This window comes from Anguilla anguilla, chromosome 11 (assembly GCF_013347855.1).
Source record: "Anguilla anguilla isolate fAngAng1 chromosome 11, fAngAng1.pri, whole genome shotgun sequence".
Taxonomy (NCBI): Eukaryota; Metazoa; Chordata; class Actinopteri; order Anguilliformes; family Anguillidae; genus Anguilla; species Anguilla anguilla.
The window spans coordinates 8,061,593-8,083,928 of NC_049211.1; the positions used below are offsets into that span (position 1 = coordinate 8,061,593).

General features: G+C 52.9%; 1 protein-coding gene across 1 annotated transcript in view; it reads right to left on the minus strand.

Moving 5' to 3' along the window:
• Positions 1–2,833: 2,833 nt before the first annotated feature.
• The window catches only part of mib2 (mindbomb E3 ubiquitin protein ligase 2), a 35,887-nt gene continuing 16,384 nt past the window's right edge, over positions 2,834–22,336 (minus strand). The window contains exons 4-5 of the mRNA XM_035382199.1: positions 3,549–3,669; positions 2,834–2,896 (exon numbers count right to left, since the gene is read on the minus strand). Coding sequence (XP_035238090.1) covers positions 2,834–2,896; positions 3,549–3,669 — 184 coding nt within the window. The remainder of the gene's footprint in view (positions 2,897–3,548; positions 3,670–22,336) is intronic.

Here is a 22,336-nt window from a genome sequence, read left to right on the forward strand (position 1 = left end):
AAAGGAGGGGGAGGGAGAGAAAGGTTTTTTCGCAGGCGGGACGATGAGGGAGAGCTAAGCGAGAGGTGCACTTTGCGATAGCGCAGCCCGATTGGAGGGCGACAGCTCTTTGGCGTCCCGTCTGCATGCGCAGCTCGCTGGGCCAAACCCCTCGATCGCTGTCACCGTGCCAGGTACAAAAAAAAAAACAAAAAAAAAGAACAAACAAAGAAACAAAAGCACGCAAAAAAAAAAATGACAAGAACCAAACAAAAGAGGCTCCATCAGAGGGAACCAGGCCTTCGGGAGGGAAACATGCAGCGAAAGCCAAAGCGTCGATGTGTACTCCACGCGCGTGTTTACACTGCTAGCATGTTTCTGGACGGGCTTCTGAGGCGCGCGGCAGCGCGGCACGACGGGAAGGAGACGCAGAAGAGCGCGAGCGGGAGACGCCCGCGGTCTTTCCTGTCGAGCGAGTCGCAGAACGTCACCCCACCGCTCGCCGCTCGCCGCTCTGAAGGCCGAAAGCGTTTCGACAACGTCTCCCGCCAATCACCCGGCTGTGCTAGCAGAGAGCCCGCTTCGGCTAGCTCAGAAACGACAGTTAAAGCCAAGACAGCAAACAATCAAAAAAAAACACACAGAGATAAAGGCACAAGCATAAAACAGAAAACATTTGACAGTTGGGGAAATTTGAGATGGGGGGGGGGGGAGGAAAAAAAACCTGCGAGGATGACTAATACGCCAAACTTTTGTTGACAAAAATGAAGACAAACACAACAACAAAGATGAGACACACAAAACAGTGAAGTGACTTGAAAGAAAAGCTCAACCTCCAAGACACTCCTTACACCACAGCCATTGTGTCTTCAGTTGCCTGAAACTCTAAGCTAAAGGAAAATTCGCCATATTATGCATTTTCCAGCACGGAAAGCCACCGGCTTACAATTCACAACACTGCGGCATTAATATGAAGAGCCACGGCCAGCCTCATGCCGTCCAATCTTCTGGAGCTCTGCTCTCCTGCTGACGCTAACCGGCTAGAACTGCGTGGCTAGCCCCAGCGCGTGATGAAAAGCAGGACACTCCGGCTCTGAATATTAACCTCTCTCTCCTGCACTGCTCTCTCCGGGCCTTTTACAGGTCTGCCCTGGAGGAGAGGGTCTCTACGTGTGGATCTGCTCCTGCAGAGCTCCCAAATCCTGCTGCACTGCACAGGACTGAACCGCTTCTGAAGAGACAGACCGTCTAACCCACCCACCCCCTAGCCAAACCGCTACCCCCCATACACATACACGCACACATACACACACACACAGGCACACACGCACGCACGCATGCACACACACACCACACACACACACACACACACCTACACACACGCATATACACACACACACACACACACACATATATACACACACACACAGGCACACACGCACGCACGCATGCACACACACAGGCACGCACGCATGCGCACACACACACACACACACACACACACGCATATGCATACTCACGCACACGCACGCACATACGCACACGTACATACACGCACGCATACACACACACACACACAGGCACACACACATACACATACACGCACGCTTACACACACACACACACACACAGGCACACATGCACGCACGCATGCACACACACACACACACAGGCACACACGCACGCACGCACGCACGCACGCACACACACATACACTCGCACGCACGTATGCACACACATGCATATGCACACGCACACACTAACACACACACGCACACACGCGCATGCACATACGCACACACTATCTAAGGTCATCTGTAAAGTGCACGAGAAGCACAACAGTGTAGCCAGTACTTACACAAGGCACTGGCCTGTCACCTGTCTCGTGACATAACGCCCTTCACCTACTTTGATGCCGACCCACATTCATTGGTGCAGTTTCTACACTGAACATGGGGAGACGGGTGCATGGGGACACAGACTCATGGCACGACCTTTAAACCCCAACATATGGTGGCCGGGCACGTCTTCCAACGTCCAATTACAGCAGAGAGAACAACTCCAGAGCCAATCAGCAGCAGATGGGCCCCACCCCCTTCTGCTCAAGGTTTCCTCCTATTACCAGCCAGGGAGTTTTTCCTCCCTGCCCCTGCCCCCCCCCCCCCAGGCCTGCTCTGGGGGGGGTCAGGCCCAGATCTCTGTAAAGCTGCTTTGTGACGACGCCCTTTTCGTGCCACACAAATAATATTGGGCTGAATCAAATCGAGGAACCGCTCGAGCACGAGGGGGCTCCGTTTGAGATGTGACCAGCCCCCCCCCTGTGAAGCAGAGAAGCACAGATGGCTGCTCCACCCCCCCTGCCCCCCCCCCCAGATTGATTTCAGAGACAGCACACAGACATTTTGACTCATTCTGTTGGTGGCTAAGACGCAATAAGCGGCACTGCTGATTACCAGATACCCGACAGCTCACACGTACACCATGTCACACACACACACACACACACACTCACGCACACACACACACACACACACACCAGCGTTTCAGCAGCGAGGAGAAAATTAAACGCAGAAAACAAGGGAAGTGGAAGGAAGCAGATCTATCCGGTGACCTTTAATCACTTACAGCAACTTTACGCAATTTATTACATTCCAGCATCAGTTCGTCACCCTCGTTCACGTCCTCCGAAGCGCTCGATTTTAATTAAGCGCGTAACGCACCGACCATTCAGCGTCGTAAAAGCGTTTGTGAAAAGGCAGGAAACCGACACAGCGGTGGCGAACGATCAGGTTCCACTAAAGCAGGTTCCCCGCACGCGCACAGTCACAGCCGACCACAAAACAGCGTTTTTTTTTTAGTCCTGCTCGGAATACGGAGACGCGTTGTGGGTAATCCACGTGACGCGTCGGGGCCCGTTCTACAAAACCACAGGAAAGTCGGGGCCGAGGGTAGCGAAGCCCGCCGCTTCTGAAGACGCGTCTCTGAGACGCGTCTGCGCTCCCGATCGCGCGACCCACTTCAAAAGGCCGATTAACAGCTCTCGGCGCGAAGAGCGTGACTCATTCCGTAAGACGGAGGTTCCTGAATTAAACGACTCGCGTTCTTGCACGTCCCCGACCGCCAACACCGCGTCCACGCTGAGCTGCACCGGCTGCAGCACTTCTCACCTCTGTACCTCAAAATGCACCTTTCAGCACGCACACACCGTATGGCACTGAATGTGTTGAATAACTCAATAAAGACAAACTGAATCAACAAAATGTGAATAAAGTTAATTTAACTGGAAAATGGCAGATATTCATGACTTTGATTCTATTTGAGGCGATGGGATGGAATTCAAAAAACACTAATTCACCGCGCATCTTTTTGACATTTTAAATATTAACCTTTTCAAAGATCGTAACCTTTTAGTCAGCAAGTGAAAAGGGTAGAGACCAGAAAGCGGCAGACGAGGACGGCATGCAGGCAGGAAGCGTGTTCGCCGTGGATGGTAAAATGCATGCATTGCTAGAACCTTCCGCGTGCCCCACAGCCCCCCCCCCAAAGACAGAACCATGCACCCCCCCCACCCCCCCTCGCTCACCGTCTTGGTTGCCCCAGTCCCAGTCAGGTCCACGAACCACTTTCACCCCCTGGAAGATGCCCTTCAGGATGATCCGGGACAGGTTCTGTCTTGGCACCAAGCTCACTCTGTGGGAAATGACACACGCGGTCTGTCAATCAAAATGACAGCTTTGATACCCTAATGATGGCTGAACACTGAAAAAGATTTGGTTGATTTGTTCTGCAATGTGACAACATTTACAACGGCAGATTTCCAAAGCAGGCAGGGAATGAAACAATCACGCCCTGATACAGGTAAAGGTAAGGCGAGCCACCCATATTTTACACTCTCTCCCCCCCTCCCCAAAAAAGCGTTCCGATGAGACTGGTGCCATCAGAAGCAAACATTAATAATAAACTGTACAAACACAACACAAAATGTACATGTGAATGAAGATGCAGCGTGTGTGTGTGTGTGTGTGTGTGTGTGTGATCGGCAGACGAACAGGACGACACCGTGTGTGACTCAAACACACTTGTACGCAACACCATGACTCAAACACACTCGTAAACAACGCCGTGTCTCAAACACACTGGTAAACAAAACCCTGATCGCAGGCCGTGGGACTGGAGATGACCGACGCGTTCGTGTCCTCGCGCTCCCCGCTCGACAGCGCAGGCCGAGCGCGTGACCCCCGTCGACTTAGCGCGCTTTTCACACACACACACACACACACACACCAGCGGCGGCGGCGGCGCGGCGGCCATCTTACGAGTCAGTCAGACACGCTAACCCTGGTCAATGCCACGGGGAGCTGACACACTTAAGAGGTGCGTGCAGGCTGCGGCGAGCGGGGAACCGACAGGCGACCTCACAGAAACCGAGGGGGGGGGGGGGGGGAGAGGGGGAACTTTTTAAAAAAGTTTAACCGTTATTTAACCAGGAAAACCCCACTGAGATTGAAATCTCTTCTGCAAGGGGGACCTGACATGAAACACAAAGTTGCCCAACAAGACTTAGCCTACACCTAACAAAATGTACAAACATCAAATGTGGAATGAGACAGAGGTGTAACAATAATTAAAAGTAGAGAAGAGGTGAAAAGAGGTTAAAAGCAGGAGCATACTTCGGGCCAGAATTGAAATGAATTTGTCAAGTTTAAAATTCTTCTGCAGATTGTTCCAGCTGTAAGGTGCGAAACATCTGAAAATATCTGAAACAAGAGCCGCAGTTACAGTCCTGTCTCTGACCCCGTCAGCGCGGGACGGCTAGCACTGCGCTGAGCCTCGCCCCTGTGAAATACGCAGGCTTTCCATCTGACCTCAGACACAGGCTCCAACTGCGCCCCGCAGTCTGGGACCGAACCGCAGGGACAGCTAAAACCCAAAAACACGCGGAGTCCACGTCTCCATCCTCCCTTAAAGGCTCCGTCAAAGACTGCCAGCAACCCCACAGCTTCTCAGCCCCCAAATTACTCTCATGAGCCGCTCTGGAAGGTGCTGGCAATAACACAGCCACGTTATAAGACCTGTGGTTCACCCGTGGATTAGACCAGAAAAATCAGGGAAAAATCAAGGGGGAAAGTAACAGTAACAACACCAATTGGTTATAAAAAATAAAATAAAATAAATTTATAAAAACGTACCTGATGGTAAAGATTTGGTCTGATCTGGGTGCAAAGGAACTGCCTATTCCCATACTTCCTGGACGAGGTCAGCGTCCGGCCTACATCCCACCATCGGGGCGGCTCAGCGCCTGACCCCGCGGCTGCTCTACAGAGTGGGGCGGCCCGGGCGGACGATGGCGAGCTTCCTCGCGGTAAATCTTCCTCGAGGGCCGACCGCGGCGGTCTGCGATCACCGTGACCTCGTTTTCTAAAAATTCGGAGGCCTTAACAGCGTCTTGGGCATTTCGGTTCTGAGGACCGCCCGTAAAGCGCCAGCGCGGATAAACGCATCCTCGTGTCCCGCGCTCTCTCGTGTCCCCCTCTCTCTCTCGTGTCCCGCTCTCTCTCGCGCTCCTCCTGTGCGGACTGAAGCAGGCGATCCACACGACAGCACTGTTTGCCTGTGAGAGGCTTAGGGCAGAATAGCTCCAAATCCCCCCGCTGGGCCGTCTGCCCTGGCTCCCAGAGTGCCGAGCTGCGTGGATGTATGGACAAGGGCGGGGCGGGATGGGATGGGGGGTGGGGGCAGGGTTGGGAGGGGGGGGGGGGGGGGGGTTACCTAATCCCCCGTCACAAGGCCACTTGAGCCTCCCGTTGCCAGGACACCTTCGAGAGAATCAGGATCTGGCCGGAGTCGAGCGCTCTGCGACCTGGCCCCGCCCCGCCCCGCCCCGCCCCCCTCTCCGCCGACCGCGCGCCCCGCTCGGAACCCCGCGTGACCGTCGAGACACGACAGGTGTCCGCGGGACGGGCGACTCTTCACCTTTAATCTTCCTCAACAGTCGGGCCGCTCGAGGATACAGGGGTATTTATGGAAGCCTAACCTTCGGGAGGTTCTGAGGAGCGCGTATATTTACACCGGGATGAAAGGTCCTGAACTCGGCAAGGGCGGACGGTGACCCATATTCACCATGTCATCTGGAGACGGACGTAACGGCGCGCGTAACTCTGAGGTCCTGCGCCGGAAACGAAAGGCGTTATATGATTCCGGAAGGGGCAGACAGGTCACAGACATGGTCACATGATCACCAGGGTAAGGGGAATAATGCAGTGAAATAAACCGGAACATTCCACCGACACACGGACCTGGAGCGGCAATGTCTAAAGCAAATGACGGAAGGAAACGGACCAAAATGCAGCTGAACTGAGAAGTAATTAGAACCGCCTGCTTCTCTGGGAGCAGCCAATGCCGTACGACACAGTAAGACAATATCCCAGCGTCTAGCAAAGTGCCTAATAAACGAGAGCAGTTTCGGACGCCACCCACGAGAGATCCACCTTATCAGCACCGACGCATTTAAGAAGCGCTTTAATAAAATCAAGCTGCTGACCTGAGCACATGTGGGTCCTGGCAGGGGGGAGGAAACCCAACCTGCAGGGAACCGGCCAATCGGAGGGAAGGAGAATGCAATCACGGCCAATAGAAACCGTGCTCGAGCGTTAAAGGGGCCGGCGCGCCTGAACAGCACCGAAGGGTAATGAAATCATTCCCACGTTCGGCTCAACAAAAATTAAATGAGCTGCGTTCAGCCCAGCAACGACGGTGCTCGTAGTGAAGTCTGCATCAGCACAAGCAGCTCACAGTTGACCTTTACAGACCCGCAAAGGCTTCTGGGTAAGGGCCTCACCACATCTTCGCACTGGAGCAGCGTTCCTCTCTGGTGTGAAAGACAGATGTGATAATGGCAGAGCTGCACAACTGTCTCTGCACCATCTGAAACTGGGCTGGAACAAAATGGCCGCAGGGTCGATTACCGCTACCATTGTGCTTAACCCGAAGTGCTTCAGCACAGGGGTGTCCGGTCTTACCCGAAAAGGGCCAGTGTGGGTGTGCAGGTTTTCGTTTCAGCCTGGCACCGAGACACCTGATTTTACTTATCAAGGTCTCGATCGAAGACCAAGATTAATTAGTTCATCAGCTGAATCAGGTGTCGTAGAACCCGCACCCACACTGGCCCTTTCAGGATAAGACTGCACAGCCCTGCTTTAGTACATATATCCAGCCGCATAAACTAATACCACGTAAAAATGTAACACTGTGAAAGGTGTGGTAAGGTTCTCTTATCCAGAGCGTATGCCAGCAATGTAACTTAATATACAGGATATTACAAGAGTACCATAATGCAGATCACACAACTTCCAGAAAAGGCACGGTAATCCTCTCGGTATTTGAAATGCCTTCCAACTGTTGGAAAGGCCTAGAAAGCAGTGGCACACAAAGCCACTTAGCCAACAATGCGAAGCGGGTAATGTGAGTTTCCAGTCTTACTCGAGTGCATTCTCAAAGACTGAAAGGAACGTTTGACCTCTCCTGGTTTGGGGGCAGGTAGGGTAAACGTGAACACTGAGGACATCTTCCTCAGAGGTTTAATCTGTACACCCTTGGCCCACTGCTACAGTGGTGGAATTGACAAGACAAAGAAAAATCTGGAAAGCATTTTCCATCGCGATCGCGTTTGTTTACCCTGCCAAACAAACTAATCGGTCGCGGGTCACGTGCGAAACGAGGCCTTGACTTCCTGCCCGACTGCGGTGCGGACGCAGCCAAAGCTCCCGGAGCCCGTCATCTGCAGATAGTTAAGCGTGATGCAATAAAATAAAAATGTGCACAATATCAATCCTTGCCTTTTTTTTTTTTTTTTTTTTTTTTCCAAAAAATCGTTTCGCGGAAAGCATTCACGTTAACTGAAATCATTCCCCCGTTCTACAAATATCGGTGCTACGCGCCGCCACGCAAATCTGCTGTACTACCGAATTGCGCTGGTCCGAATGCAAATGTTTCCATGGAGACCTCTTGTTATTTGTTTTTTAATTATCTTCAACTCAATGCTGAGGATTAGCGCTTTCCGTAGCATACTCATCGGCTAGAACTGCAAGGGGGCACATTTTGGACCGACTCACTGCCCTGACTTCACCGCTCAATAATATGGGCACAATAAAAAGAGAACAGATCCCTCCTTCTGGTCTCCTCCTATAAATCACAAAAGTTAGTTCATCGCTGCACTTGGAAGATCTTCATTTCGCAGTGATGGAAAACACGGCACTTTTTTTGGATTCAGCTGCTGGGCTGCAGATTGAAGCCGGATCCAACTGGCAATCAGTGCGACAGTGCGAGAAATAAAAAGAAATATATAAATAAATAAGTGCACATACTCTCTCCCTCCTCCTCCTCCTCCTCCTCCCCCAAGCTCCCTCAACGCAACACTGAACGCCAGGCTTCCAAACAGCAATGAGACCACAAGGGAAATATCCAAGAGCTGTGTACATCCAAACATTCCAGCCTACTTCTACAGTTTCATGCAGCGAAGACAACTCACTGAGAAGGGGGAAGGGGGGGGGGGCAGGAACTGGAACACAAGTTTCAATCGACCTAAAAAAAAAAAAACGATCAATCAAAAATGGAAAAAAAGAGGAATTGACTCCAATGGTTAAAAAAAAAAGAACAGGATGAAAATAAAGCAGATTGGCATGACTGGTTTGAACCAGAGAGGATGTGAGCCTTGTCCCGGCCCCCCCCCCCCCCCAGTGGAACCAGCTTCACAACAGGGAGCCTTGCAAAACCAACCAGACAAAGTCCAGGGCCGGGGGGGTGCACACCGTGAGCGATCGATGTGGCCTTTTTCTCCTTCGCTGTTCAAACAGGAGATTACTGCAGCCAGCGTGTGCGCACGCACGCACGCACGCACGCACACACACACACACACACACACACACACACACACATAGCCGTGCGACAGCCGCGGCTGGGGGCTAGCTTAGCGCATCGCGCACCAGCTTCGTCCTTTAACATTCAGGAAAAACGCCAGTCCGGGCTGCACTTCCCGAGCAGGTTTCAGTTTCGAGTTGAGCCTGTCGGGGACAAACCAGTTTCCTCGCTGATTCACTCAACCGGCATTCAATGAGTTAATCAATCAGCCTCAACCCCACAGTAATGGAGCCGGCTGCATACCAAACATTTCTTTCCTCCACACGGTGCGAATCCCATAAATAACGATGAGATGCGCATGACGCATCTGCACGGACTGCACGCATCATCACTGTCATACTTTCAGTTCCCTGAACATTCAGAACATTCCAACCAGAGTGTTAGTACACCGGCGTCCCAGCTGGAGGACAGCCCTTGGGGGCAGTGTTCAGGGCCAGCCCTACGACAGGTGTAAGTAAAACATTCCTCCATTAACATTTAAGACGGAGTTTACTGAATAAAACATCCCTTCGGAAAACAAGGGACACATCAAAATGGCCGTTTTTTTCCACAGGATGTGAACCTCCGGTTCCTTGGGGCCGGGTCCCACGTGGTTTTCCCAGTCTCTTCTTCTGTGGTGCCTAGGCCCTGCCGCCAGCTACCAGCGCTGGCCTGCTTTTGAGTGGGGGCGGGGCTGGGAAAAATGAGTGACAGCGGCGAATGAGTCGAAAACACACTCACACGCTGTGTGAAAAGGCAGACCCCATTGTAGCCTATCGCTCACAAACACACCGGCGGTAAGCAGGAGCGCGATGGAGGAGTGCGATGGAGGAGCGCGATGGAGGAGTGCGATGGAGGAGCGTGATGGAGGAGCGCGATGGAGGAGTGCGATGGAGGAGCGCGATGGAGGAGTGCGATGGAGGAGCGCGATGGAGGAGTGCGATGGAGGAGCGCGATGGAGGAGTGCGATGGAGGAGCGCGATGGAGGAGTGCGATGGAGGACTCCCTGCTTTCGTTCCGGAAGAACGTCGGTCTTGGGCCGTAAAACCAGCCGGGGCCGCCCGCGATCCCCGTCCGATCTGGCGTCATAGACTACAGCTCTGGGTCGCGGTGGAGGGGGGGGCGGGGGTAGGGGGAACAGTGACCGAATCGGCCAGAACGGGCTTCAGCTGATGGGGGGGGGACCAGCTCAGACTCGGCCCTGCGGAGGGGACGGCGGTGTCTGTGGACGGCGGTGTCTGTGGCAGCCTCTCAGATCGAGATAAGGGCTCGGGCCATTGTGAAGCGGACAGCCGATAGCTGAGTCATTTCCACAGGGCCCCGCTCCCCCTCCGAGCACTCAGTGCCTGAGAAAACAGCTGCTGTTTCCCAGGGCAGCACAAACACGCGCCTCCCACTCCTCAACACAATCCCCCTTCACTCCTCCTAATCAGCCTGGAGTTCTTCTGTCGCTTGCAGAAACACCGGGGATGAATTACGACCTCCGCTACTGCGGACTAACAAAACCTGAGGGTTCGCGAAAACATTTTCGGTGTTATGTTCCGGACACGGTTAAAACAATGAAGGCCGCGTATAAATTATACATTTTTTACGTGAGCGGGCACTCGTTTCCCGAACGTTAATAAGCGAGGCGTGGCTGTTTTCACTTAACTCTGGACTCGGCGCTCGCTCAGACTCACGCAGCGGATGTTACGTGGGGGGGTGGGACGGAGTGTAGCACAGTGGGTAAGGAACTGGGCTTGTAACCGAAAGGTCGCAGGTTCGATTCCCGGGTAAGGACACTGCCGTTGTACCCTTGAGCAAGGTACTTAACCTGCATTGCTTCAGTATATATCCAGCTGTATAAATGGATACAATGTAAAATGCTATGTAAAAGTTGTGTAAGTCGCTCTGTATAAGAGCGTCTGCTAAATGCCTGTAATGTAATGTAATGGGTGAGAGGGGAAACGGCTGCTGCCCTGTATCGGCAGGTCAAAAGCACGCGGCGCTACTGCTGTTTGTGCTAGGGGCTGAGCGCGCCGCGTGTTAGCATCGCCGCTACATCCTGCAGGGCTTACGGACGCAAAGCAGAAACTGCAGGCGCGAGGCCCGCGGGCCAACTCAATCAGCAGAGTCAGAGTATACATGAGGACTGCTGATTGGATGACCCTGGCATAAGCGTGACTGTCAGAAAAGTCCTTTACAGTGCTGATAAATTAAACAGCAGCTTCCCATTGGACTAAAACCTTTAAAAAAGTGCTCTCCCTAGCAAACTCCAAATTAAGACAGAGACCAGGACTCTAAAAAAAAAAAAAACTCTTTAAATGTTTATTGAGATGACTTATTACTGTTCGTATTATCTTTCATACGATAATGTGAAATATATATATGTGTGTGTGTGAGTGCACTTGTGTGATATATGAATGTCTTAACCGCTCTGCATACTCCTAAACATTCTTTCAAAGACCACATTCCTCATCGGAAAAGAGACCGAGATCCAGACTGAGCCTGTATATGAGCCACAGCCCCCCCAGCCCACCCCCCCACCCCCCTCGCGTGGCTGATAAACGAGAGCAGGCCACTGCAGCAGAAACCCATCACGGGAGGAGGGTGCTCAGAGGGATAAAAGCCCTCAGGGGCCTTGCCCAATTTCCACTGCAAATGAGGGTGTGCGCAGGGGCGGGGCAGCGGCTGTCTCCCCCCTTCCCCCCCCTCCGGGACGCCTGAGGGGGTGCGCACATCTCCCCCGACAGCCCGGAGAGCAGCCGACCCGGCAGGAGAAATGCCCCCCAGCCAACAGCGTCCCCAGGGCCCGGTACCAGTCCCAGCCAGAAACACACGTACACAAACGCACGCGCGCACACACACACACACACACACACACAAGCACACACATACACACGGACGCGCGCACGCATGTCACGCACACACACACACACACACTAACACACATGCACGCGCGTACGTCACACACACACACACACACACACTAACACACGCAGGCACACACACACACTTACACACACAGGCACACAGAAAGATTTATTTCCATCCTCTCAGCCATTGTTTGAAGCACACAAAGAACATATCGGCCAGATGAACTCTTGTACTGAAAACTGCACCCAAAGAGACGTCAGCAGAGCGCATCAGAGCCCGGGCCTCTCACACTGCGCATATAATAATGCGCTCATTATGGATGCCCGCTGGAAAGGAAATTTCCCCAACTGGAGGAAGATGAAAGGAGTCTGCCGGGAGCCAATGGCAAGGCTGCTCCGCATATGATAATGCACCCCGTTTCTGCCCCCCGAAGCTGCTCCACGGCACCCTTCTCCACCCGAATTCAGCACAGACGCACCTCACGCCGGCTCTGGAAAGCTCAGAGAGGCACACGGGCATATCTCTGAGGATGCTGAGAGACCGACGAAAAAATGTCCACTAATTTAACACCTAATAGATCACATTTGGTCCCACATTCCAGAGTGGGGCCAAATGTTATCTGTTCAGGGTTGAATTAACACTGCTATAGTTATATTAACACCGTCAGAGTTGAATTGGCACAGAACATTTTATTGTGCAGAGGGCCCTGATGTAGGCATATTGGCGAAACAGACAGAGAAGAGGCAGCTGACACGACCACACAGTAAAGCAGATTAGCCCCCCATCCCCCTCGCCCCGGCCCCGCCCACCCTCTCCCACCAACCCAATGAAATCCAGCCAAAGTCTATTCACCCCCCCCGAGACGCGAAGCCAGCAGCTGCCCTCGTCTTCCGCCGGACCGCCACGACCACTGACATGGACCCCGCCCTGCAGTAAACATGAGATTGCCCTCTCTCCATCAAAACCAGCCAATCAAATCCCCACCCTGAACGGCCTCCGATGTTCCCATTGTCCAGAAAGATAAAGCAGAACTGAAGGTGGAACATGAGCCAATTTTTAGCCAGTCTGAAGGCTCTTGGTGAAACAAATGTGTGTGGAAACGGACACAAAACTGTACCACTTCCTGTGAACACTCAACATCACGCTGACCCTGAACAACAGCGGGTCTTAGGGAAACGGCTAAAAATGTTCCAGATAAAGACGCCCATGCCATTCACACAGATAAATGACACAAGCAAACCAAACAACAGCCACAGCAGAAGCGGGGGAATGGAAAATACATCACAGTACCATTAAGTAAAAAAAAAAAAAAGACCAACAAACCAGGCATTTCCTGGGTGGGAGTGAGAGAGAGACACAGAGACAGAGGGGGAGAGAGAGAGAGAGAGAGAGAAGGAGAGAAAGAGAAAGACAGACAGAAAAAGGGGGATAAGTGACGACAGCCACCTGTGCTCTTAGACATTAGAGGTGAGCCCAGAGCCTGAAAGATGCACACACAGGGCACGACCCCCATGGGGGGGCGAGGGGGGGTGTAAGGCGGGGTCGGGACACTCTGGGGGGGCTGTCGCAGACACGCGATGAGGATTACCCAAATCCCCGGCACCGGGGCGTCAGTACCTGCCCCCAAGCCGATTAGCTGACCGGGGGAAGTTGTTGTTGTTGTTGTTGTAGTGGCTGTTGCTGTTGTTGTTGTTTTTCCTGCTCCCTCTTAAGCATATGCACGCCCGTATGCTGCACGGCACATCGCCCACAGCCCCCCGTACATCAGTATCCATATGTCCCCACCCCCCCACCCCACCCCACGCTATCACGCGCGAGAGATGACAACGATGGCGACGCCGGGCGTTTGGAACGGCACTCGCGTACCGTCCGCCGTCTGCCGTCCGTCAGTAGGATCTGGCCCCCGTTCTGGCCCCGTTCTGGCCCCTGCAGACGGGGACGCACGCCAAAAAAGGCGGCGGGAGAACGCGACAGACGGCAGGGCTCCAACTGCCGTTTCTGGGTCGCTGCGGCGCCCCGCTAATGCTAACGTCCTTAGCGTCACGGCTGAAGCTAACCGGGCGGCAGCCGGTCAGGAGGCCATTTTCACAGCTCAGGTCTGGCCAGCGAAGCGCGCAGGGCTTGTGAGAACACGCGTAGCAGTCATTCAGCAGCTCGGACCGAATTCAGTGCACAGACCCATTTTTGTTAAAACAATCACCAGAGCCGATAGCTGAAGAGCATGCATTTTCATCACAAAAGGCTCAAATTCTTTTTCTCTATGGAACAAGAGAGTCTGAATAGAGAAGTTGTATTTACGATAAACGAGGCTCATTCACGAGCAGATCAGCAGATCTGTGCAGCAGATCAGAGGGTTTGGGCAGCTTTGGAGTGTTATTTCCCACAGATACTGAAACTGGGGGAAATTCTAACAGATACCAAATTTGGGGGGGAGGGGTTTTCAGCTCCTCATATGCTGCAAGAGCTAGTGTTTGTTTTAGGCCGTGGACCAGTAACTATGGAGACCATGCTAGTGTTTTCCCCACCGAATGCTACGCATGGGCGCTCTCCAAAGGCCGGACTGATTCAAGGGCAGAAGGATCATATTCCTGCGACTATTTCCATGCCAAACAAATTTCCATATTACCTCATTCATATATCAAATCATCATTATATTCACGCAGCAGGCGCTCTTACCCGGAGTGACTCAGGAACTTGTGCGGTATCACCAGGAAGGCACAGGAGGCCATTTATAATCAGTATGTGAGACGATAGCCAAACAAACCTACAATTAGTATTATAAATAAAAACAAATGTCGCTACATGAGATAGCTCAGCGATATAGCGGCATTTGCTTTTGCCGATTATTAATAAACAGTCCTACTAGAGTTTAGATGTAATATTGCATTCACATTATGGAGCCAATGAGGAACAAAATGCACTCATCTTACTACGACCACTGCGTGTACTGCAGGAAAGAGCACTAATGTAACTATAGTACTAAAGAAGGCTATCTCTGTGTAACTTCTGGACTGGTCAGTTAAACAGGACTAGCACACAAAAGGTATGTTTGAACACTATGAACATTAACTATCTGAAAGGGAAGGAGATGGACTTGGACAGAGGCGATGACATAATCCCGCTCATTTCCAATAATACAGCGCGTTATTTCGATTTTTGCACTAAGCTGTCTCTTGGATCTGCATCATTATCTGTAGCGCATCGGACAAGCAAGAGGCCAAAGACTTAATTGGTGTCAATGGCTAATTTTTCTGTGGAAGCAGCGAAATGCTAAGGAAATAAAGAGGCTAAAATAGATGGCAAAAAAAACGAACGTGGCACAAAGGAGGTGGACTGAGCCGAGCGGAGAAGCCAGTGCAGATTAGGGTCTCCCCTCCTGGCGAAAGCGTTCTCCCCAGCCCCAGGTCCTGTAAAGAGATACGCATCGCCCCCATATCGAACGCCCCTGTCACCCTGCGACAGATGGGGGCGGAGAGCCGGGCGAAATTGACGGCGATCGATTGGGTTGATTTAAGGACAGATACAGCGGCTTCCCTTCCTGGGGGGCGGGGGTGGGGGGGGGATCGCGTGAAGGACACACCTTTAGACGCTCGGACGGGGGATAGCCAGTGGCATCGCGTTACGGTCGTGAAACAGGACGCCGTAATCGAAAGCGGAAAATCGTTTGAATCTGAAGATGATTTCGCCAGCGCAGTAGCTCAGCTGCTGAATATGAGTCACACTCAAAGAGTCACATGGCCTGTTTTTCACGGGCGTGAGATGACAGGGATCAGAAAGGCTGGCAGAGCCGCAGTGGGCTGACTGTGGTGTGTTCAGATAAACCCTAGCACACTTTTCACTTCCGCATCTGTTCACCCCATTGCCCTGACCCAAGTCGTGACCTGGAGCAAGGTCACATGACCCCAGGGTCCAATGAGGAGGAGGGGGGGAGGGGGCTTGTGTTGACAAGACAGGAAAAGCAGGCATCGAACCAACTCCTGGACTCCAGGCACTGTGAGGCAGTGAGGCTTATGGGTAAGCGTTTATTGAACAGCGGGCCATGAGGGCACAAAATGGCTGCAGTCCTTACACAGTGAACAGCAATTTTTCAGCTGGGAAAGGGCAACTGGGATTGGAGGAACAGCTGCACGGCATCAGCAGCGCACTGCGAGACCGCGTGAGGAGAGGGAGGGCCGGTCTGACGCGATCTCAATCGACCTCTAAGTGCTGATCACCTGCGGACGCCCCCGCGGCTCGGAGAGATCCGCCTCTCCGCGGGCGCGCGGGTTCCCGCTGAGGGGAGGGGCCTCCCGCAGACGGCCCGTCGGCTGGCGGGGGCGGCCGGGCACGGCGGGAGTCCGCCCGCACCCCAGCCTTAATCTGCGAAAGGGGCCGCTCCCGGCCTGTCCTGGGCGAGAATCTGCACGCACTTTTATGTACGACGCTTTGGGTAAAAGCGTCTGGCTAAATAAATGTAATGCAATGAATGGGGCGCGTGCCCGTTGCTAAAAACCGCCCCCACCCCCCCACCCCGTCATCGCACCCCCCCCCCCCCCCCCCATGCAGGTACCAGAAAGAACAAAAGGAGCTCAGAGACCTCGAGGTTTTCGCGTGGGGAGAAATTCACTGCTGTGATTCACGAGGCTGATCACAGGATCTGATAATTTATCGCTCCTGTTGGGAGTCTTTTCTGGCGTGGAAGAACAGATCTACTGCTGATCTGTTATAAACCCGCTCTACCCCCCCCGACACCTCTCTCTCTCTCTCTCTCTCACGCACATACTATTTTTCTGATCTATATTTATGAATCACTGTCCTTGAGAGTCACCCTTAATACTGAAAAGAAGGGACTGAGCCCTGCGACTAACAGCATCAAGACCGGACATTTCCTCTTTCCTTTCCACACACGCATGGCAAAGCGCGCGCGCGCACGCACACACACACACACACACACACACACACACACACACACATACACACACACACACACACACACACACACACACGCACACACACACACACGCACACAGCACAAACTCAATTCTTTAATTCATTACGCTCTACGCATTAGGGATGGGGAAATAAAAGAGGGGCACGCACGCAAATGGAATACATCCATCTTCCCATCTTCAGAGCGGCTACTTCCTGTGTGGCACTAATGTAACGTAATGGCCACCGTGGTTTCCCTCTCTCTCTCTCTCTCTCTCTGGGTGTGCTGGTAATGGTGCACCGTGACAGCACAGTCAGAGCTTCGGACGTGCTCCTTAACATCTGATAGTGGAACGTCCAGTGGACCCTCACAGCGGCCAGCGATTTGGTTCCAGAACGAGTGCAGGTATCTCCTTGCAGGTAAGCCAGGTCTTCTCAGGAACCACCCTAACCCCCCTCCACGGTCAGATGGATCAATGCTGAGCCTGAGCATCAGGACGTCTCCGTTTAGCATTTGTGGTTTCCTTGCAATTCAATCAGCAGCCAAATACAGCCTTGAGAACAAGATTCATTCAGCCAGGACTCTTCGGCCAATCGAAGACTTAAATTAAATCACTCGTGCTGGAACGCACCAGAAACCCAGCGGACACTGCGGCCCTGCAGGACTGGAGTGGGCCAGCCCAGCTTTTAGCAGTTCAGATCTCGGGGTTCCATGCATTCCTCCTCTTTCGCAAAAAATACAAGAAATCTCACCAGCGGAGGACTCAAACCGCAGGTTTAAGTTTTTTCCCGCAGCTGGCCTCATCAACAAGGCCCGGGACCCCCACTGATACTGTACTGTTATCCTGACCCCCACGGACACCAAAGAGACAGCACCTGTACTTACAACACTTTATCCCCTTGCACTATTGTTTATTGTTTACTGTTTACCGTTTGCACTATGTTTATGTTATGTTATGTCTGTTATGTTTTTTATTGCACTGTTTATTTTATCTTATTTTATGTTCATTGTTACGCACCACCTGACCAAAACAAATTCCTCGTATGTGTAGACCTACTTGGCAATAAAACCTGATTCTGATTCTGATTCTGATTCTGAGGTATGAGTGGGGACGCGATCCCGCGCGGTGCGGTCAGCCGCGAAGGCGATACGCGGATAACCAACCGCTGCTGGATGAAGCGCGCGACGGCATTACTGCGCGGTGCGACACTAAAAACCCTCCCCCCCCCCCCAGCCTCGGGATTCACTGGCTTAATTATATCAGTGAGCGGCCAGAAAGGGGCGCGGCTCTTCTGCTCCGCACACGTCGCTTTCAATAAAGGAAATATTCAGTCAGAGAGGGGGACCTATCAGGCGGGGCCGGGGGCCGCTCGCACGCCGAAGGACGAGGCCTTTGTTCGGTCTCTTCCTGTCTATTAATCCTGTCTTTCCTGTCGTTTTCACTCCTCCGCTTCCTCTCTTTTTCGCAGGCGAGGGTCACTGCCAGGAGGTCCGAACGGAGACTGAGAGTAAAGCCCACACCGTTGCGTGCTGCCCCCCCCCCTCTTTCCCACACTGACACGAAACACTCACAAAATAACACCCGTGATCGACACACCGTTCCACCGAGAGGAGGAGCAGCATTCACCCCTCTGGGTAAAACGCTAGGCGGGAGCGGTGAGGAAAACAGGAAGCCTCAGCTCTCTGCACCTGACCTTCAAATCACCCCCCAACCCCCACCCCCCCAACCCCCCCGGCCTGCGATCAACAGCAATACCCCTGGGTGGGGGGGGATGACCAGGAGAGCTCCACTCCTGAGTGTATAAGTATTCTGCACTAAGCGCTCCTTCGGTGGGGGGGGAGGTCACATCCGCCAGGCCGTGTCCACATAAAAGGGCTCCAGCATCACACATCACTGAGCGAGCGTGCAGCTATCGATCCGCTCCCGCGCTCCAGCGCTTCATCAACCGTCCTCCCGGCCCTCCCGCCCCCCCCGCCCCCCCCTCGCCCACCCACCCCCTCAGAGAGTACAGCACTCACAGACGGGTGGGCATCCAAACTGTCAGAGAGGTGCACCATTACCCAAAGGATTCATTTACCGGGATTCACCTAAAACTCTCGTCTTTCAGATTGTGAAAAGCACTATATAAAATACATTTGTTATTATTATTATTATTATTATTATTATGTCTTTTCAGCGTTTACCTTCCATTTAGTAATTTTAAAACTGGAGCCTATCTCAGGACTCAGATAGCAGGCGCTGTGCGTGTTACTATGCTGGAGATGCAGCGTGGTGCTTCTGCTCTTGTTTATTTGAGTCCGATCGCTACCAGATGCTTATATTTCAGCGGTGTGCTTTTCAGCTTCGCGGCTGACGGTTCGGTGCCAGTGTTCCTGCTCCCTCGTTCCTCCTGCGATGAGTGTGTGTGTGTGTGTGTGTGTGTGTGTTTAATGCACTCTGCACAGATGGCCCTTTACGCTGCTCCAGATGAAGGCAGCGCCTGGTAAACCAACCGAAGACAGAAATAAACTGGAAATTAAATCAGGAACAATAATCTGATCTCGTAATCTGAATGAGACCCTTTCTGTGTGTGACCTCGGGTGATCACACCACACCCGTTCCCAGCACCTGAATGTCTCGTAAGTCTAAAAGTCTCCTGGAACAGCGAGCCCAATTTAAACGCACAGCTGATGCCAAAAAATAAATCCTATCCACTCTTTCATGGAAGAGATAAAGTCACTAATCGCCCCAGTTGGAGTGTGTTGTTTTTGTTTTTGAATCTCTAATCTGATTGCACTAATTAGTCTTCCAGTGGCACTATAAAGCTGGAATAATCAGACTCCTGGAATAGAAGCCCTATTTGATTGGCCGAGGCATGGGAACGTCTTCTTCATAACCGAGCCACGGGCGTTTCTTTGGGTAGTATGTGCCTCACGTGCGCTCAGAAGAACCGAATGAGAGCTCGATCAGATCAGGCTCAGACAATAGAGAACAGACCCAACAACCTTAGCTCGCTTCCCCAAACGTCGTCCTCCTCGAAGGACGTCAGAGGGGCCCGGGCGACATTCCGCATTACGGAGGAATCTGTCCAAACACCGCACGCAACGGTGGGGCTGCCCGACTGGGCGGGAGGGGTTAGGATGATTCTGTCTTTCGTCCTCATTTCTCTCTGTTCACACGCACAGGTGAACCAACATGGCCGATTTTGTGTCACACCGTAAACAGGAATCGCCTGCCTGGCCTCCCAGACTGAAATCAGGTGGTGGGTGGGCGGGGCGGGGGGGTTGTGGTGAGTGAGGGCTGGGGGAACTGTTTGACTGCAAGTTGTAATGGGGAAGGGAAAATAAATAATAATTTTTAAAAAACGTATCCAAAATGCTGACCTAGTTTAGAATCCATGGAAACACACAGAGTTCCGCTACTTGCTTTGAAGAAGAACCGAGGATGAGCACTGCGGCGAGGCCAATTACACAACTGGAAAAGTGAAGCGGAATTTACAGATCATTAGCCAGGCACAGAGGGTGACACACACGCACACACACACACACACAAACACGCACACGCACACACACACACACTCATACACACACACACACACACGCACGCACACATCATTTAAAAACGGCTCTCCTCTTGTTTGGGGAACGCGCTCATCCTGCTGGGTTGGCAATAACGCCCCGAGATGAAGCTCGCCCCCACAGCCATCAGTTTGGGGAGATAAAGAACCCCGGCGGGGTCCGGTTGTTAAAGCCGTTTCTGAAGGCACGACGCCCCCCCCCCCCCACCCCGAAAACCAGGGCCCGGCTGTAATGATGCAACTCCTCTGACAGGGGGTCCGTTTCCTGTGGTTCAATCGGACCTGCAAGAACAGCGCCTCGGAGCAAAGTGATGAGAAGAGCTTTTTTTTTTGTTGTTGTTTTTTTTTGTTTGTTTCTATCTTTCCCTCCATGACTCAGCCAATAGGGTGCCGTACCGATGACAGGCGAATCGCAGTGGAGCCCGCCTATCGGGCAAAGCAAACACACTCCGACAGACGGACGTCAAGGAGAGGCGAACAGGACATGTGGCCGGCCCGGTGGGGGGGTGGGGCGGTGTTTGGCCGATGGGGTTGGCTTATGTAAGCGCGGTTTTTGGCTTTTGCTCCTCATCCCTGGACAAACAGCCAAAACCCAGCAGCCCCGCTCCCCCCCTGCCTGCCTTTGCTCAGAGCAGGAACGACAATATTGGAGAAGACAAATCAATACAATCACGAGCGGCCAGAGCCGGTGTTCTCAACGAAACGTCATCCGATTACAGCGGCAGCTCCGGGGCAGGCAGGGACCGGCTGGCTCTGGTTGCTAGGAGCGGGTTTGGCCACAGCGTCCCGATATGGAGGAACAGAGCGGGAGCCATTTTGTAAGAGGAGGCCCTTTCTCCAGATATTGAGTTTAACCCATTACCTTCTTACCAAAAATGGGGGGTTTGGCTCCATAAAAGGCTACTGCTAACTGCAGCAGAGGGTCCAGAAATGAAAAACAAGCCAGGTTCACTGCAGGAGGCACACAGGCCCAACATTTACGGTCTGTATTCACTCACTGCATTGCATTGCATTTAAGCGCTTAGCAGATGGCCTTATCCAGAGAGACCAGCACACCCTACATTCCACACAGAGTCTGTTTAAACAGCTGTATATTTACTGTGGCGGTTCAGCTTCGTTACTTCGCTCAAGGGCGCAACGGCCTCGTCCCCGCCCAGGAATCGAACCCATTGTGTCGGCGCTGCAGCCCCAGTTCCCCTAATCGTTACCCCAGGGTTCGCCGCCCAACCCTGTTCCTGTGTGGTTGCCGCTCCACGCCCAAAAAAAAAAGCACACCTCATCCAATAGCCAGACATCTCACCGAGCCGCTGACTAGTATGTCTGTTTGGCAGTCGGAGGGTTGCCGGTTCAAACCCCACCCTGGGCGTGTCGAAGTGTCATCAATTGTAAAGCGCTTTGGATAAAAGCGCTATATAAATGCAGTCCATTTACCGTTTAGTATAATCGGTGGTGTGCCAAATCAGGGTTGAAGAGGAAAAACCTTACAGGGCGGTAGATCTCCAGGAGCAGGGCTGGGCAGGGCTGGGCAGGCCTGGCTTAGACTACCCCTCCGCCCACTCCCGTTACTGTATAATGACACAGTTATGTCAGCGTTGGGAGGCTGGAGGCTCAGGTCGGGGCTTTCCGGTCATTAACGCTGATCTCCCCGCTCAGGGCTGGTCCAGCCTGCGGTGCTCACAGAACCCTCTGCTGTGCCGACGGGTTTTTTATTCCTGTTGTGGAAAAACTTGCCGTTCCCTCAGCAGCAGGCCCAGGCCCTGTGTGTGTGTGTGTGTGTGTGTGTGTAATTGGGATATGAATTATTTATAATTACAAGGGGGGGGGGAGCCATTATAATGGCCCCACATCACCAAGCTGTCTAAAAATGGGAGATGCATCCATCTCGCTGTGGGAGGGGGGAGGGTGGGAGTGCGGGGGGGTGCAGGGGGGTGCGGAGGGGGGGGGGGGTCTGATGAGGACTGTGCGTTCCTTCGCGCTCTCTCCTGTTTAATGAAGGACTGCGCTGAGCCGAGGAGCACCCGTCTCCCACAATAAGAAAAGTGATCGATACCCAGGGAGGAGAGCAGGGAGGGAGGGAGGGAGGGAGGGGGGGAGGAGAGAGAGAGAGAGAGAGAGAGAGAGAGAGAGAGAGAGAGAGAGA